Below are 14,135 nucleotides of genomic sequence, written 5' to 3' on the forward strand. Positions count from 1 at the left end.
CTTCAGTTGTGAGAGTGATCGATTTCTATGAATCTAATGTTTAAAGGGCATTGGGGAGAGAACGTGTGTGCTGAGTTAAGGCACTGATCAACCATGAAACTTTGGGGGGGGGCAGGGTCAAGAGTTGACCAGTGTAGCTTACCGTTCTGTGAAAACGAACACAGGGGAGGGGAGAGTGAGAGTATTTCTGGAATCAACCTGGTAACTGATAGATGAAGGAACAGTATGATTCAGAAGTATTCTGGATAACCAGAACTAACTGTCTTCCACAGCTATTCTGACATGGAATTACCATTTCCTATCTCAGATGCATTTGGTGCTCGAGGTGCATTTTAAACTCCCTTTTCCTAAAACCTTTTTTTGAAAATAAAGGAATCCCAGACTGAGAAAAATTATTTAATTTGTTGCTTTGGATCTGCATCAGGGTTTCAAGGCATTGACCATCTCCTCTAAAAACACAACGTGTATCAATGAGGACAGTGGAGTAAATGAGATTTACATGGACTTGGATTAAAGTCTTTGACATGGGTGACTGGCCCATGAGGTTTAGGCCCATGGATCCAAAGTTGGCATATTGAGTCCAAAAGAGGAGACATGTTTCTGTGATTGAATGACTATGGCCTGTGATGTTCCACGGGGATTACTGCTGGGGCCTTTGCTGTTGGTAATATACACTTTATTAGGTACAGGAGTGGAACCCGGTGTGGTCTTCCGTTGCTGTAGTTCATCTACTTCAAGATTCAGAGATGCTGTTCTGCACACCACTGTTGTAACGTGTGGTTATTTGAATTACTGTCACCTTCCTGTTAGTTTGAACCAATACGGCCATTTCCCTCCGACCACTCTCAGTAACAAGACGTTTTCATCCATAAAACTGCTGTTTACTGGATACTTTTCTTTCTCGCACCATTCTTTGTAAACTTTAGAATTTGTTGTGTGTGAAAATCCCAGGAGATCAGTAGTTTCTGAGATACTCAAACCACCCTGTCTGGCACCAATAATCATTCCACGGCCAAAGCCACTTAGATCACATTTCTTCCCCATTTTGATGTTTGGTCTGAACAACAAACAACTGAACCTCTTGACCATGTCTGCATGCATTGAGTTGCTGCTGCACGATTGGCTGATTAGATATTTACATTAACAAGCAGCTGTATAGGCAGAGATAATAAAGTGGCCACGGAGTTCATCTTGGTAATTTGGATGTGGATGTAGGAGGAATGTTTAGTAACTTCATAGATGACACATAGATTGGTGGAGCTCTTGACAGTGTAGAGTCTTAGGCTTTACAGGGTGATATCAATTTGTTAGTGAAATGGGGTGAGAAATGGCATATGGAGTTTAATTCTGACAGTGTCAGATTATTCATTTTATAGTAGTAATGAGACCAGGACATACACTGTGAATGGTGGTGTCACATGGAGCATTGAGGAACAGAGGGAGTTTGGGTGCAGATCCAAATATCCTTGAAAGTGGCAGCACATTTAGCTAACCTGTTTAAGAGTGAATTCTGGCCTTAATTAGTCTGGGTACTGAATATAAGAGCAAGGAAGTTGTGTTCGGACCTCAGATGGAATACTGCATGCAGTTGTGGCAACCATGGAATAGGAAAGGTAGATCATAAACATAGGAGTATATTTAGGCCTTCAGCACATTGATCTTGGCTGCTTTATTATCCTTCTTAACCCCATTCTTCTGCCAAATCCCTGTAACGTTTGACATCCTCACTAATCAAGAATCTATCACTCTCTTCTTTAAATATACCCAATGACTTAGCCTCCACAGCTGCCAACACAGTGAATTCCACAGATTCACCACCCTCTGGCCAAAGAAATTCCTCCTTATCTCTGTTCTAAAGGGATGTCCTTCTATTCTGAGCCTGTGCCCTCTAGTCCTAGACTCACACAATTGGAAACATCCTTTCCACGTCCACTCTATCTAGACCTTTCAATATTCAGTAAGTTTCAAAGATATCCCCCCCCCCAAACATTCTTCTAAACTCCAGTGAATGAGCCATCAAACATCCCTAATGTGTTAACCCTTTCATTCTCATTAAACCTCCTCTGGTGCCTCTCCAATACCAGCACATCCTTTCTTAGATATGGTGCCCAAAACTGCTCACAATACTCCATATATGCTCTGATCAATGCCTTATAAAGCTTCAAGTATTACAGCCTTGCTTTTATATTTTAGCCCTCTGGGAATGAATGCTAATGTTCCATTTGCCTGTGATGTGATAGTGCTGGGGGAGGTGTAGAGAAGATTCACCAGGATGCAGCCTGGATTGGTTATGAAGACAGACTGCAAGGATGGGTCTGTTTCCCCTGGAACAGAGGGCTTTAAGAGGGAACATGACTGAGGTATACAAAAATTATGAGGGCTGTAGGTGGGGTAGATTGCAGAATAGCTTTGCCCTGGTCCATCACACCTGTACTGATCATGTTTTCAATTCCAACCGATCCTATCTGCCTGCATGTGATCAGTATCTCTCCACTCCCTGCCTGTTAATGTGCCTCTTAGATATTGCTTCACCAAATGCATTCTAGGCACTACCACTCACTGTTTGTCCAGCCAGTGTTCTCCAGTCCAGGTAACATCCTGGTTAACAACTTCTGCATCCTCCAAAGGTGCAGTGTCCCAGCCTTTGCACCTGATAGCTGTAGGCAAGCGTTCTTTACCACCCTAACCACTTGTGTTCCCATTTATAGGGGGCTATGGACTTGCACCCAAAGGTCTTCCTGAACGACAATGTTCCTAAGGGTCCTTCTATTTACTTACTTCCTTGTTTTAATTGACCTTGCAAAATGCAACACCTTACACTTATCTGCCATTTCCCTGCACAACTTTCCATCTGCTCTATATCCTGCTGTATCCTATAACTGCCTTCCTCATTATCCACAACTCCGCCAATTTTATATCATTTACTTATTTGCTAATCAGCCCACCTCCATTTTCATCCAGATCATCGGTACATATCACAAATGACAATGATCCCTGTGGGATACTATTGCTCATGGACTCCAGTTAGAATAGCACCCCCGCACCTCTACCTTACGTATGTCTTCTATGCCCAAGCCACTCTTGAATCCAATATGCCATGTCACCGTGGATCCCATGTGCCTTAACGTTCTGGATCAGTCTACCATGAGATCTAGAGAATTTAGATTGTTGTGTTAACTGAGAAGTAATGTGAATGCTTAACACCTGAAAAAGAGGTCCTTCTGCAGCTGTACAGGGCCCTGATGAGACCACACCTGGAGCATTGTGTGCAGTTTTGGTCTCCAAATTTGAGGAAGGACATTCTTGCTATTGAGGGAGTGCAGCGTTGTTCACAAGGTTAATTCCCGGGATGGCGGGACTGTCATATGTCGAAAGATTGGAGCGACTGGGCTTGTATACTCTGGAATTTAGAAGGCTAAGACGGGATCTTATTGAAACATATAAGATTATTAAGGGATTGGACACACTGCAGGCAGGAAGCATGTTCCCACTGATGGGTGAGTCCAGGTCCAGAGGCCACAGTTTAAGAATAAGGGGTAGGCCATTTAGAACGGAGTTGAGGAAAAACTTTTTCACCCAGAGAGTGGTGGATATATGGAATGCTCTGCCCCAGAAGGCTGTGGAGGCCAAGTCTCTGGATACTTTCAAGAAAGAGACGGATAGAGCTCTTAAAGGTAGCGGAATCAAAGGTTATGGGGATAAGGCGGGAACTGGATGCTGATTGTGGATGGTCAGCCATGATCACAGTGAATGGCGGTGCTGGCTCGAAGGGTTGAATGGCTTACTCCTGCACCTATTGTCTACTGAAAGAAATTTGCCTCTTAATATTTATTTTTTAACAAAGTTCTGAACTGTGACAGAGGTTTGGGATACAGTGTTTCTTGTGCTTAGTCTTTGCCTTGGCCTGAAATGTCGACTGTTTATCCCCTCTGTAGATGTTCTGTGACCTACTGAGTTTCTTCAGCATTTTGTGTGTCTTGCTGCAAGTTTATTCGTATCTGTTTCTGCAGGCAGGCTACCTGGTTGGCATATCTGATCCCAACAGCCAGGCCGGGCACCAGGGGCTGGTGGATCCTATTCAATTTGCCAGGGCCAACCAGGCGATTCAGATGGCTTGTCAGAACCTGGTGGATCCAGCAAGCAGCCCATCACAGGTAAGGTGCTCTTTCGGTCTTCAGCCACGGCTGTGTTTTTAATGTGCTGGACCATGTTTGAGGCAGCAGCGTGTGTGATGTCCGACTCTCGCCTTGCAGGTGCTGTCTGCTGCCACCATTGTTGCCAAGCACACTTCTGCTCTGTGCAATGCATGTCGGATCGCTTCCTCTAAAACCGCCAATCCTGTAGCCAAGAGGCACTTTGTTCAGTCAGCGAAAGAAGTTGCCAACAGCACAGCCAACCTTGTGAAGACGATCAAGGTAACTGGAACTGTAAATACCTGGTGTTAAAGGCTCCAAGCTCACTGAGACAGGACATAGAACATAGCACAGTACAGCACAGAAATACTGTGCCAAGCTAATTCACCTCGTAATTAAGTATCTACATAATAGCTGTATCTGTCCATTCTCTGCATATTTATGTCTGTCTAAGATCCTCTCAGGTACCTGTAGCACACTTGCCTTCACTACCAAACTGGCAATGTACGTCAGGCACCCACCGCCCCGTATTTTAAATTTTTAAAAATCCTGCCTCACACATCTTCTTTGAATTTATACCCTCTCACCTTAAATACATGGCCACTAGTGTTAGGTATTTCAGCCCTGTGGAAAAGATACCAGCTATCTACTCTATCCATGCCTCTCAAAATCTTACAAGGTTCTTTTAGCTCTCCCCTTAGCCCCCACCACTCCAGCGAAATCAACCCACGTTTGTCCAACTGCTCCTTATAGCACCTGCCCTCTAATCCAGACAGATTCCCGTAAACCTCTTCTCCACCAGCTACAAAACCTCCACAACCTTCCTACAATAGGGTGATCACAATTAACTGCAATGTTCCAGAGGTGGCCTAAATAGAGTTAATTTTTAAAGTTGCAACATAACTTCTTGACTGTTGAACTTCAATGCTTTGACTAAAAAAAAGGCAAGCATACCATATACTTTCTTTACCGCCCTATCAACCTGGCATTCATTTTCAGAGAACTATGGATTTGGACCCCAAGAAGTTCTATATATCAATGCTGTTAAGGACCTCACATTAACAGGTTTTCGTCCATATAAATAGATGGCTGCAAACAAAATACAACTCACTCTTTATGTTGCAAATGTCTTCTTAACAAATCAACATGAATGTGAGCTTTAGCATGAGTATATTTGTGTTTTTGTGACCAAATCTAAAAAAGGAATGGTACTGTTATTGAGGATTTTGAAATATATTTTCTCTTCGGTTTTCTGGTGCCCTGAAGCTCTGCCTGGTATTGTGGGCAACATGCTCACATCTATAGAACTTCTCATGCCAGAGGGTGTCTTTGGGACTTCCTGGGTGATGTTTGGGGGCTCACTGGATGACATTATGAGACATCTAGCTGCATCTAGTGCATGGCTCTTTGTTTTATTGTGGAGTTCTATATGGATGAAAATGCCACTGAAATGAGATCTGTTTGTGAATGAACAGTAATCTTTTCCAGTGTTTCTGAGTGCTGTTACCCCTTCCTTCATTCCCCCCCCCCCCCACAGGCTCTTGATGGCGATTTCTCTGAAGAAAATCGTGAAAAGTGCAGGTTGGCCACAACTCCTTTAATTGAGGCTGTGGAAAATTTGACAGCGTTTGCCTCAAATCCTGAGTTTGTCAGCATCCCAGCGCAGATAGGAGCAGAGGTAAGTGAACGGAAGGGCATTCCAATTGATCAAGGTCCATTGGATGGTCTGTCGTCTTCCTGTTAGTTACGGATTAACTGAAGTGATAGCTGTCGGTTAGTGGTTATCCAACAGACCACAGTGAGGAAATGGGAAAAGCACGGGTAATGACTTGGATGAGGAGGTGGAAGGGTGGGTTAGTAAATATACAGGTGACATGAGGGTTGGTGGTGTTGTAAATGGTGTAGAAGGTTATGGTAGAATACAACGGGACATTGATAAGATGCAGGGCTTGGCAGAGAAGTGGCAGATGGAGTTCAAATCAGAAAGTGTGAAGTGATGCACTTTGGAAGGTCGAACTTGAAGGCTGAAGACAAGACTAATGACAGGATTCTTAGCGGTGTGGAGGAACAGAAGGATCTTGGAGTCCATGTCCTTAGATCCCTCAGAAAATTCGAGGGCGATGTGGGAGGGAACGGTTAGATTGATCTTGGAATAGGTTGAAATGTCAGTGCATCATGGGTCAAAGGTCTTGTACTGGGCTGTAATGTTCTACTGTATATTCTATAGAGAATCATGAAACATTGACCAAACATACCTGTTTGGACAAAGTTACAGTCATCCTTTGTATTTCATATAATAACCTTAAAACCTAATCATTGTGTTGCATTCTCCGTGCCAAGCCTGCTCACGCAGCAGTGAAACCAGTATGTGCTGCTTTCTGGTGATGTTCGTGGAACAGTCTCACAAGGGTGATCAGCAGTAAGAAAATTGCAAGGCCATTTGGAAGATCTGAAACCAGTGCCTGTGTATTTGAGTTTGCCACTGTCGTGTTTTAAATGTGTTTATGCAGTTATGTACTTACTTCTGTAGGGTGCCCAGGCCCAGGAACCAATTCTTTCAGCTGCTCGATCCATGCTGGAGAGCTCATCCTCCCTCATCAAAAGTGCTCGGTCACTCGCCATCAACCCGAAGGACCCCCCAACCTGGTCTATCCTGGCGGGACACTCTCGCACTGTGTCAGACTCCATTAAGAGCCTCATAACATCCATCAGGTGAGACTTAGCTCTGATTCTATATTCACAGAATCAGAATCAGGTTTATTATCACTGAAAGTTGTTGTGAAACCAAAGGTTCAAAGGTACAATTTAATGTCAGAGAATTGTATACAATATACATCCTGAAATGCTTTTTCTTTGCATTCATCCATGAATACAGAGGAGTGCCTCAAAGAATAAACGACAGTTAAATGTTAGAACCCCAAAGTCCTCCCCCAGTTCCCCTCCCGTAAGCGACAGCGAGCAACGATCCTCCCTCCCCCCGCCGGCAAAAAAAGCACTGGTAATTGCCACCGAGCACTCAGGTGTGAGCAAAGACACAGACTTGCCGTTACCCCAGAGACTTCGACATATCGCAGGTTCTCTTTCTTCCCTAATAAGGAAGAAAGAGATGTCTCCATTTTCCCAGCGAGCGTGGAGACATAACAAACAACTCGCTGGTTTACGATGTTAAAAGTCCGTTACGTCGCTTCTTTTGAGCTCTGTGCCTGAAAGATTCCAGGTCTCCAGGCACACAGCAGATATCCCAACTCCCCTGACGACACATGGGTCTACTGTCATGACACTGGCCCTCCATCTGCCTGTCCCCAGAGCCCCAAGATCCTAGGCTTCCAAATTCGAGCCAGATTCTTAGGCCGAGCCTTTGGTATACTGAACAACAGCCAGTTATGGAACCCTGAGAGCGGGTCCCATTCCCGCAAAGAACCGTAGTCAGCATATAACTCCAGGTCAGGGTCTTCAAAAGACGCTGAAAGGGGAAAATAGAGATATTAAAGATAGAAATAGAGCTGTTTCCAAGGATGCAAACAAAGTAGTCGCCGTTAGGCGCCATTAACCCTCCTAACCTCTGTCCCCGTGTTGTTTTGTAGCAGCAGTACAGTGAAAGTCATAAAAATTATTGTAAGTTACAAGAAAGCAGCAAATTAGTATATCAGTAGTGTTTGTGGACTTTCCAGAAATCTTGTAGAAAGACGCTGTTCCTAAAACCTTGAGTGTTGGTCATCGGGCTCCAAATCTCTTTGTTTTGCCATTTTGACCAGTTTATGACCCAAAGCAATCTGGTCAACTCTCAGCTGCCATCGAAAACATTCAAGCAAACCAGTTGATTATCTAATCGATGCCCAGTGCTTCAAAGCAGCAGCTGATGTGAACAGATTAGGCTGAAGTACTGTGACCACGTCTGATAACTGAATAATACAGTAATTCTGCAATCCAGTGTGCCGGTGGCATAGAGGTGAAATGTGTATTCTGATGGGCCAACTGAAAGCTCCATTATTCACGTTTATATCCATGACAATTCAGGATTAGGTAGGCTTATAATTTTGGCAACAGTACTGTCACCTCTCAGCAGCCATTTTAAATAGAATTAAGCCATGTATTATTTGATTCATCTTTAATAAACTTGGCAAGTTTGTGTAATGTGGCAGATACTTGTTGCAAACAGGTGAATGTGCATGTGAACTCTTCTTGTTCAAACCCATTTCACTTTGAAGGGACAAGGCTCCAGGCCAGAGAGAATGTGACTGTTCAATTGACAACATCAACAAGTGTATTCGGGAGATCGAGCAAGCATCCCTGGCAGCTGTCAGTCAGAACTTGCCAACAAGAGATGACATTTCATTGGAGGTAAAGTAGCAGTTGTCTACCCTTCGTTCACTTTGATGGAAACTCTGCCCTCTGCCATTTGCAGAGGTCCATCAGAGGCTTCATTTTTATACTGTGCTGGAGTCACAAGTGTTCCAGGTGCAAACATGATCCAATAATGGTTAACTACATAGAGAAGCAGTGTGGAGAGGTTGTGCCTTGTCCTGGGAGATAAAGACCATAAGATAAAGGAGCAGAATTAGGCCATTTGGCCCATCGAGTCTGTTCTGCCACTTCATCATTGCTGATCTAATTTTCCTCACAGCCCCGGTCTCCTGCCTTCTCCTCATTTCCAATCAAGAATCTATCAACCTCTGCCTTAAATATACAAAAGACTTGGCCTCCACAGCTGCATGTGACAACAAATTCCACAGAATTAGGTGTTAGGTAAGGAGAATAACTTCAGTGGCAGAAGGCTTTGTCACCAGGCAGATTCATTGATAAAGAACAAGGATGCTTGAGAACAGTTTACACCGGAAGCTGTGAACTGGAAAGCACCTTGTGAGATTGTTGGAAGCAAGTTCAGTAATAACTTTCAAAACAAGAACAGATATAAAGTAAAGGGGAATATTTGCAGTGTTGAGGAGAAAACAGTCAGTGTTGTGTGATTGATTTCACAACTGCCCCTCAGATCATACAGGTGCAATGGGCTGAATGGTATTTTCACCGTTTTATTCCTTCTAGCTCAGAGAGTGATCTTCCTATCAGCCAATGCAGAGACAGAGACAGGGGTGTGTGTGTTTTGGGGGGAGGGTTACAGATCTTCCTATCAGCCAACGCAGAAACAGAGACAGGGGTGTGAGGGTGGGGGGAGCAGATGGGAACAGAAGAGTGGATCTTCCTATCAGCCAATACAGAGACAGGGACAGAGGTGTGGGGGTGGTGGGGGAGCAGATGGGAACAGAAGACATCCTACAAGTGTGGGTGGTTCTGTTTGGCAATGAACTCCCCTGAGGTATGTGGCCTGTGTTCTGTGACCCCCCTTTCTATTCTGTGTGTAGGCCTTGCAGGAGCAGATGAGTTCAACGGTGCAGGAAATAGGACACCTGATTGACCCGATAACCACGGCTGCTCGCGGGGAGGCTGCTCAGCTGGGCCACAAGGTACAGAGTGAGTTGATCCATAATCCTTTTGACGGCAGGTTGGCGTCTGGGTTCCTGTGAGCTTTGGCACCATGTAAACACACTGCATTGTCCTCTTGCCTCCCCCACAGGTCACCCAGCTGGCCAGTTACTTTGAGCCTTTGACCCTGGCCTCAGTCGGTGTGGCATCCAAAGTGCTCGACCACCAGCAGCAGATGACTGTGCTGGATCAGACCAAGACCCTGGCAGAGTCCGCTCTGCAGATGCTGTACGCGGCCAAGGAGGGTGGCGGTAATCCCAAGGTAGGACGCAGAGCGGAGATCACCTTCTGAATATTGACTTTGGAGACGTGACTGTTGGTATTTATATACTGGGTTACTGACATTTGTATCGCAGTCAGCAAGGAAGAAATTGTTGAGGAACCACCGGTGATAGGAGAATATCTCTGCGACCATGTCTAATCAGATTTGAGAATTGGCAACCTAAGTTTGAGCTTAATCGCAAAGGTGGGGGTTAGGTTGCTATGGCATATACTACTCAGGGTGGTGTGATGTTTGGTACGTTCTTGTCTGAGCCACTGTAGTTGGTTGGATGTTGATTATGTCCAATGAAAGATGGACTTTTGGTGGATCTTCCCTCATCATTTGCTTTGGAAAATAGTGTACAGAAGGACCCACAGACACTGTACCAGTGATATAACCATATAACAATTACAGCATGGAAACAGGCCATCTCGGCCCTTCTAGTCCGTGCCAAACGCTTACTCTCACCTAGTCTCACCGACCTGCACTCAGCCCATAGCCCTCCATTCCTTTCCTGTCCATATATCTATCCAATTTAACTTTAAGTGCAGTGGGGCAGTGACCTAGTGTCAACGGAACTGTATTCATCAATACAGCAGCAATGCTGGCAAGTGGAGGTCGCAGATCTGTCGGTGAGCTTGAGACATTTGACCAGTGTCAACCATCCACCCCATATGTGGAACAAGTGAAGATTCCCCTGAGGATGGACATTATTCACAAGATCACAAGACAAAGGAGCAGAAGTAGGCCATTCGGCCCATCGAGTCTACTCCGCAGCTCCCCCATGAGCGAAACTATTCACCCATCTAGTTCCAATTTCCAGCTTTTTCTCCATATCCCTTGATACCCTGACTAATTAGATACCTGTCAATCTCCTCCTTAAACACCCTCAATGATCGGGCCTCCACAGCTGTATGTGGCCACGAATTCCACAAATCCACGACCCTCTGGCTAAAAAAATTTCTCCTCACCTCTGTTTTAACTGGGTACCCTCTAATTCTAAGACTATGGCCTCTTGTCCTGGACTCACCCACCAAGGGAAACAACCTTTCCACATCTACTCTGTCCAACCCTTCCAACATTTAATTGCCGTGGTCCTGGAGAAGGGCTTAGCTCATAGTGTGAGATGATGCTGAGTTCACTGGCTCTGAGCTGACATCCAGTGACTGCTGAATTTGTGTGCGGGTACAGGAGTCCCTGGTAAAACTGAAACCATGGGGCATCAGTGATGGTGTAAAGCTGTGGGTTATACCTAGCAAAGATCAGTCAATCCAACCTCAGGACAGAAATGCTCAAACCTGCTCTGCTGCTTCATCAATAATTTTCCCAACCCAGGGTCCACAGACCCCTCAGTTAATGGTAGGGATCCATGGCATAAAAAAGGTTGGGAACCCCTGCACTACAGGGTCAGAAGTAGGGAAGGTCGTCAGTATTTGCTTGGAGTTCACTCTTTACACAGAGAGCAATAGGTGCCTGGAACACACTACTAGAACCGGTGCTGGAGGAAGGAGGCATTGAGACAGGCAGGGAATGGAGGAATGTGGAAAGTGGGAAGACAATTGGGATTAGTTTAATTTGGCATCATGCTTGGCACAGGCATCCTGTGTGTTGTGTTCTATTTCATTACCACTGACTGGCAGCTCAATCAGAACCAACAAATCATGTAAGGTAACTACAAGATCAAGTTAGGGGCTAGGTATCCTGTGGTGAATGTCTCACCTCCTGACATCCCAAAGCTTTTTTTTTTTAACCATCTCCCAGCAATGTCAGGAGCACGATGGAACGAGGCAGCTGTAATGATTCTCAGAAAGTTTGACACCATCCAGAATGAAGCAGCCTACTTGATTGTCACTCCACCAGCAGCACACTGTCTGCAAAATGTACTGTAGTCAGTCACCAAGGTTCTCCAACATTACCTCCAAATGGCCAACCTCTTCTGTCCAAGAAGGACAAGTGCAGGTTCCTGTACAATTCTGATTTGGAAATACTTCACAGTAACCTTGTTTTTATGGGTCTAGTTCCCGGAGTACCCTCCCAGCAGCAGTCTGGCACCACCTCCAGGGCCTGAATGGTTCAGGAAGATTGCTCACAGCTGCCTCTGGGTCACACTTTGGTGTAGGCAGTAAATCCTGACATTGTCAGCAAAGCTCAGGACCTGAAATATTAACGAATGAATAAACAGTACAAATTGATGGCGGGCACCTGGGCATACGGAGCTCTTCAAGATATGGGGAAGACGAACGATATGGTTCGCTGTATAAGGTTATTCTTACCCTCGGCCGTTAGGCTCTAAAATGAGTCAACCTACAGCTGGGGAAGTGATGACCCCCCCCCCCCCCCCGCCATTAGACTGTTTGTGGGAACTTATTTTTTATTCTTTCTACTTCTCTTCTAGTATTTATATCCATGCACTTGTAATGCTACTGTGACACTGTAATTTCCTTTGGGATCAATAAAGTATCTATCAATTTTAGAGACAGATGCTCATTGTGTCTATGCTAATCTCGCTTACCTGCATCAGTTCCATATCCCTCCATGCTCTATCCAAAAACATCTTAAACATTACTCTTCCTGCCGCCACCACCTCCTGGTAGCAGCTCACCACTACAGTGTGAAACATTCACAATCCCTCGTGTCCCCTTTACACTTCCTTCCTGTCAACTTAAACCTATGCCCTCTAATTTTAGACACCTTACTATAGGAGATGGACACTGGCCATTGACCCTATCAATGCCTATCAAAATTTTATATACCTCCACAATGTCACCTCTCAACCGTCGCCTTTCCAGGGAAACAGACCCAGTTAGGTAGTCTGTCTTAATAACTCTGGCTCTCCTGTCCAGGTAACATCCTTCTGAATCTTTCCTGTGCCCCCTCAAGCTTAATCACATCCTTCGATTAGTGTGGTCACCAGAGCTGCACACAGTGCTCCAAGATGTCCCAAACCTTGTACTCAGTACCTCAGCCAATGAAGGTGAGCATGCCATTTGCCTTCCTCACCACCCTGTAGATGTGTGTTCAGATTTTCAGAGAATAATGCACTTGTACCTCAAAGCATATTTGTTCAACAGCAGTCTCCAGTGCCGTGAAAATCGCTCTTCATGTCCTGCCCTAGTGTAGTTAAATTCCACCTGTCATTCTGTAAGACCACAAGACGGAGGAGTAGAACTAGGTAATTCAGCCCATCGAGTCTGCCCCGCCATTCCATCATGGCTGATCCAGTCTCCATGTCAACCTCATTCTCCTGCCTTCTCCCCATAACCTTTAACACCCTGATTAATCAAGAATCTATCAACCTCTGCCTTAAATTTTCCCAGTGACTTGGTCTGCACAGCTGCCTGATAATGAATTCCCCGGATTCACCATGAGAAATTTTTCCTCATTTCTGTTCTAAATGGATGTCCCTTAATTCTGAGGCTATGCTCTCTGGTCTGTGAATCACCCACTATAGGAAACATCATCTCCGCATCCACTCTATCTAGGCCTTTCAATACTTGATATGTTTCAATGAGATTTCCTCCTGATTCTACTAAATTCCAGCGTGTACAGGCCCAGAGCCATCAAATGCCCATCATATTTTAACCCCTTCATTCCCAGGATTATTCTTGTGAACCTCCTCTGGACCCTGTCCAATCCCAGCACATCTTTTCTAAGATAATGAGCCCAAACCTACTCACAATATTCCAAATGCAACCTGACCAATACCTTATAAAGCCTCATTATTACAACCTTGCATTTGTATTCTAGTCCTCTCGAAATGAATGTTAACATTGCATTAGCCATTCTTATCACCAGCTCAACCTGCAAGCTAACCTTTTTCTGCACAAGGGCTCCAAAGTCCCTATGCAACTCTGATTTCTGAATTTTCACCCCACTTAGAAAATAGTCCATGCCTTTATTCCTTCTGCCATGCGGTTTCCTACACTATATTCCATCTGCCACTCCTTTGCCCATTCCCCCAATCAGTCTAAGTCCTTGTGCAGACACCCTGCTTCCTCAGCACTATCTGCCTCTTGACCTATTGTCCACAAGCTTGGCCACAAAGCCATCAATTCCGTCATCCAAATCACTGACATGTAGCGTGAAAAGAAGCGATTTCAACACTGACCCCTGGTGCACACCACTAATTGGCAGCAATCAAGCAGAAAAGGCCCCCTTTATTCTCACTCTCTGCCTCCTGCCAGACCACCAATCTTCTGTCCATGCTAGTACCTTTCCTGCAATACCACAGACTATTATCTTGTTAAGCTGCCTCATGT

The 14,135-nt window shown here is 45.0% G+C and overlaps 1 protein-coding gene across 5 annotated transcripts in view; it reads left to right on the top strand.

Annotated features, from left to right (window-relative positions):
• Positions 1–14,135, top strand: part of tln2b (talin 2b) — a 323,891-nt gene that overhangs the window by 246,984 nt on the left and 62,772 nt on the right. For all 5 annotated transcript variants that reach the window (XM_063070979.1, XM_063070978.1, XM_063070977.1 and 2 more), the window contains 7 exons: positions 4,011–4,154; positions 4,254–4,415; positions 5,671–5,811; positions 6,664–6,845; positions 8,342–8,474; positions 9,494–9,595; positions 9,706–9,876. In XM_063070979.1, the coding sequence (XP_062927049.1) occupies positions 4,011–4,154; positions 4,254–4,415; positions 5,671–5,811; positions 6,664–6,845; positions 8,342–8,474; positions 9,494–9,595; positions 9,706–9,876 (1,035 nt within the window). The remainder of the gene's footprint in view (positions 1–4,010; positions 4,155–4,253; positions 4,416–5,670; positions 5,812–6,663; positions 6,846–8,341; positions 8,475–9,493; positions 9,596–9,705; positions 9,877–14,135) is intronic.

The sequence above is a fragment of the Mobula hypostoma genome, chromosome 18, assembly GCF_963921235.1.
Source record: "Mobula hypostoma chromosome 18, sMobHyp1.1, whole genome shotgun sequence".
NCBI lineage: Eukaryota > Metazoa > Chordata > Chondrichthyes > Myliobatiformes > Myliobatidae > Mobula > Mobula hypostoma.